Below are 5,000 nucleotides of genomic sequence, written 5' to 3'. Positions count from 1 at the left end.
TTCATCGAAATATATATATATATATATGTATATATATATATATATATGCACACACATACACACACACACACACACAAAAACCGTCGCAACTACGTGGGATACTAAAAATGTTTGGATAACGCGACGATGAAAAGGAGAAAGGAAAAGAGAAAGAAAATAAAAAAGAAAATTAAAGGAAGAAGAAAGGAAGAGAGGAAAAAAAAGAAGAGAAAAAAATGAAAGTTAAAGAAAGGAATAAAAAGAAACGCATAAAACTTAACGATAACGTTCCTCGTAATTGTGATCTTCCTGTAAGTATACTTCTTCTACGTAACCGACAAAGTATCGTCTATAAATGTTGAATTAAATCGAGATGATGATGTGTCCAAATCTTTTCCCCTTGTAATAATGATTAATAACGTATATTAGTTATTATATATATATATATATATATATATAATTATAGCCAGAGAAAAGATATAGATAGAGATATAGAAAAAAAGAGAGAGAGAGAAAGGGAAAGAGAGAGAAACAGATATTTACATATATATATATATATATATATATATATATGTGTGTGTGTGTGTATGTATGTATGTATGTAAGCATATATTTTGTATAAAAGATCTATTCCTATTAATAAAGTCGAATTTTCGCGAATGAGGAAAGCGAGAAGAGAGAGAGAAAGAGAGAGAGAGAGAGACACAGCTGTGCGAAAATGCAAATACGTTTATCCTCGTGATCGAAGAAAACGTGTTGTTAGGCCATAGAACGTGTCCTGACCATCGTCGTTGATACTGTGCGACGTGCCAACATTTAAACGGAATGATTTAAGTAAGTACATACGTGTTGGAAACGCATCTTGCGACGCCTTCTTCTCTCATGTTAAAGTTCCTCCTCCGTTACTCTTGAGAAAAGACGTTTGCGTTCGTTCGGTTCTACCTACTCTCGTATACATATACATGTGTATAGATATATATATATATATATATATATATATATATATATATATATATATATATATGAATGTATACTCTTTTGCACACAATCATACAATGTAGACGTACATACGTATGTACATACTACGAAAGCTCTTTAAACTTTTAACCGAGTACGTAGAGGTATTTCAAAGTTAGCAGGGCGCGGGAGACTTCGTCGTAACTTTGTATAGCTTCGTTACAGTTTCCCCGTTCGACATTTCTGCTCTTTGAAATCTTACCTAGTGTCGTTGAGAATTAGAAAAAAAAAAAAAAAAAAAACAAAGAAAGAAAAAGAAATGAAAAGTATAAAAGGAAGAAGAAAAAAAACATGTATATATGCTTATATACCTGGATAGAAAAAGAAAAAAAATTGAATATGTATATATATATATATATATATATATATATATATATATATATAGCTGTATAGAAAGAAAAAAAGGAAAAGGAAATAAAAATCGAAATGAAAGATTCTCTCTTACTTCCTCTCTCTCTCTCTCTCTCTCTTTCTCTCTCTTTCTCTCTCTTTCTCTCGAGAAAAGCGTCGAAAAGAAATTTCTATTCTCTACTATCCCATATAATACTAAATTTTCATTCTAACATTCCGACCATTCTTCTCGTCCGTGTCTGACGACGGACGGAGGAAAAAATAAAGAAATAAATAAACAAGAAGTAAAATAGATAGAAAGGAAAAAAGGAAGAAAAAAGAGAAAGAGTTAGTAATGAAAAAAAAAAAAGAAGAAAAGAAAAAAAACAAGAAAATAGAAAAAGAGACAAAGAAATGGCGTCCGAATCCAATGATTTGAGATAATCAACTATCTCTCATATAGTTAATAGAAAATGTCATTCTAAATAATAATTTTACGAATAATCACGCGGTACTATTATTCGAAAGGGTGCACCCTAAATATAAACGAATGAAATTTACATGAAATCGTTTTGGTTTTGTTATAGATAGTACGTTGGATATATCGTTCTCAACCGGCGACGATTATTATCATCGTCAAAGAAATAATAATTATAACGCGTGACAGAGAAACGATTGTAATAACGGGACCCATTATAGGGGGATGGCAAAATCATTCGCCCGTGGCAATCCGTACCACAACATCACCATTCAATTTTAATCATATTAATAATAATTTACGCTTTGTTGCTCTACCATGTAACACGGATCTCGGCAAATTAACGATAGCCGCTTTGGGACTGGCCATTCGATGATAAAGAGAAAATTGTATTCGCGGTCTAATTTATGCGGATAATGCGTCACACGTAATATGCGTGTCTTCTATATATTCATATATATAGTATTATATACATATATAAATACATGCATACATATATATGCATATATGTATATGTATGTATATACATGTGGAAGTATTATCAAACGAATAACATTGGATAAAAAGTAACATTAGGCGGATAATTTTTCATAAACGAAAAATATAGATTTGAAATAATTTATCTGAGATTAAAGTATCTTTCTCTTTCTCTCTCTCTCTCTCTCTCTCTCTCTCTCTCTCTCTTTCTCTCTTTCTCTTTCTCGATCCTATTTATAGATTGTATACTATTACATGTATATACGTTCTAGTACTATTCTAGTCGATGCAACCCTCGATGGAAGTAAGCCCCCCCTTGTCATTAAAACAGATGATGTCATAATAATGCAGATTCTAACTCGATAGCAAATATCATAATCCTCGTTGGCGATGAAGATGAACGAATGAGTCAGTAACTATGTTATATCGTTTCTATTTGCGCTATCTCTTGCTCTCTCCCTTTCTCTCTCTTTTAACTGAAAGTAGATCGTAAAGAATGTACAAAATTTTTTTCTATTAATAATAAAAAGATGAGAGAGAAGGAAAGAGAATTTCGTTTGGAAAGTTCATTCGATAAGGTGTTTTCATTTAGTCGTTGTTAAATGGTGGTAACGACCTCTCTCTCTCTCTCTCTCTCTCTCTCTCTCTCTTTCTCTCGACTAGATTTTCTACTTGACGTTTTAACATGAGAGAGCGAGAGAGAGAGAGAGAGAGAGAGAACGAGAGAGCGAGAGAGAGAGAATGCACAAGCAAGGGGAAAATAACCATGACTCGTCATAAATCAGGCAAGGCGACGGTCACAACTACTATAATACTAGTAATACTACTACCAACTACACCACTACTACAGAGGAATCGCGAAAAAGCTCAGGTTGTGCTCGCTTACCGATGACTAATCCCCGAGGCGAGCTTTTTGCGACGGCTTCCTTTAGGCCGCTCGCGCCGGAACGCGAACATGAACGCGTTGGTGTTTATCGCTCGGTGAAAAAGAGTGCCTAACGGTAGAGATGTAGTTACGTTAAAACGACGACGACTACGACAACGATAACGACGAGAACGACGAGAACGACAACGACGACGACGACGACGACGACGACGACGACGACGATGACGACGACGATGATGACAACGACGACAACGACGACAACGACAACGACTATGAGTATGATTACGACGACAACACGGCGAGAGAAAAATTATTTACTTTGTTTCTTTTTTATTTTTTTTTTTATTTTTTTATTTTTTTTTTTTTCTATCGTCCCCCACTTATACGCATATATCTTACTTATTAAAGAAAATAAGAATCCGAAAAAAATATATATATATATGTGTGTGTTTGTGTGTGTGTGTGTGTGTGTGTGTGTGCAGAAAAAACAATTTGCGATTAAAGATTATTCTACGACTGTAGTTATGTGTCAATGTGGTAATGTTACTACTACGACTAATTGTAAGTCATTCACGATAACGCGACGAGAGAAAAATTATTTTTCTTTTTTTTTTTTTTTTTCCTTTATTTCGAATTTATACATACGTACGTATGTATCTTATGAAAAAAAAAATATATATATATATATACACATATACTTTCTATTTTGAAAGTGATATTTTTTAGAAAATGATATATTTTGAAAAAAAAATGTATATATTATAAAAAAAATTTGTGATAAAAATGAATGTGATAAACGTCAACAGAAATGAGCCTACGACTGTGTCATTGTATTTATGGCTACGAGGGAAAAATTATTTTTTCGTTCTAACTTATTACGCTTATGTATCTGAGGGAAATAAGAACGGAGAAAAAAAGGAAAATAAATAAAATCAAGAAAAGAAAGAAATGATTGCGACAAATTAGTTCATGATTACATAGTTCACTGTTAATTAAAATAATTTTTAAGAGAAATTAGAAAAAAAGGTAACTGTAAGTGTGTGCGTGCGCGCACGTGTGTGTGTGTGTGTGTATGTAATATTTTCGATAAAAATAAAAAAATAAAAAGAAAAAAGAAACAAAAGAAAAACGTTTCTATTTATTTTATTTTCCTTAATCGATTAGCGACATATATATTGTCTAAAATATATAAATGTTGCATAAATATATGAACATTTTGATAGTCAAATAATAATTATGCGTGTCGTTAGTATGCGTCGGGATTATCGTCATTTATATATTACGCGTATCGATGTTTTATTGTAAATATCGACAACGTTTATTTAAAATGTCGAATACAAAATGTTAAGGAATAAGAAAAAAAAAAAAAAAGAATAATGTCGCAAGAGATAGTAAAGCCAAAAAAAAGGAAAAAAACAAAAAAAAAAGAAAAGAAAAGAAAAGAAAAAAAAACATGAAGGAAATTTATAAACCGTCAAGGCGAATAGATGATTTATGCTTCGCTTTAAAAAATATCGTAGATATGACTTAACGATTTACTCTTTCCACACTTTCGTTATCATCCAATAATATTTAATATTACATTCATTCTAGAGATTCGCGAGCAAATGTAATATGTATTATTGTTTATAAAAGAAAAAATGAATCAACAAGCTACTATTTCTAACAGAGTACTTATTTCAAATTGATCAATGTACAAATACTTTTAATAAGTATCGCCGTAATTTAATTAATCGATACATAAAATATCAAAAAACTTATTTCCTTTTGCAATCGCATCGTCATTATTAAATTTATGTGTACAAGATATTTTAATAACGTTTATCTGTTACG

At 31.6% G+C, this 5,000-nt stretch overlaps 1 protein-coding gene across 4 annotated transcripts in view; it reads right to left on the bottom strand.

The window, feature by feature from the left end:
* Positions 1-5,000, bottom strand: part of mamo (zinc finger protein 628-like) — a 74,407-nt gene that overhangs the window by 57,927 nt on the left and 11,480 nt on the right. Inside the window, exon 1 of one of the 4 annotated variants that reach the window (XM_085655167.1) lies at positions 3,168-3,384. The exons of 2 other annotated variants lie outside the window; for them this stretch is intronic. In XM_085655167.1, the coding sequence (XP_085511293.1) occupies positions 3,168-3,238 (71 nt within the window). In that variant the 5' untranslated portion in view covers positions 3,239-3,384. Of the gene's footprint in view, positions 1-3,167; positions 3,385-5,000 lie in introns of those variants that run through there. One more of the 4 variants, XM_085655168.1, reaches the window with a different exon arrangement.

The sequence above is a fragment of the Vespa mandarinia genome, chromosome 2, assembly GCF_050613455.1.
Source record: "Vespa mandarinia isolate Hongniang chromosome 2, ASM5061345v1, whole genome shotgun sequence".
In the NCBI taxonomy this organism is placed as follows: domain Eukaryota; kingdom Metazoa; phylum Arthropoda; class Insecta; order Hymenoptera; family Vespidae; genus Vespa; species Vespa mandarinia.
Note: the sequence above shows the minus strand (reverse complement) of the source record. Positions and strands in the feature narration are given on the sequence as shown.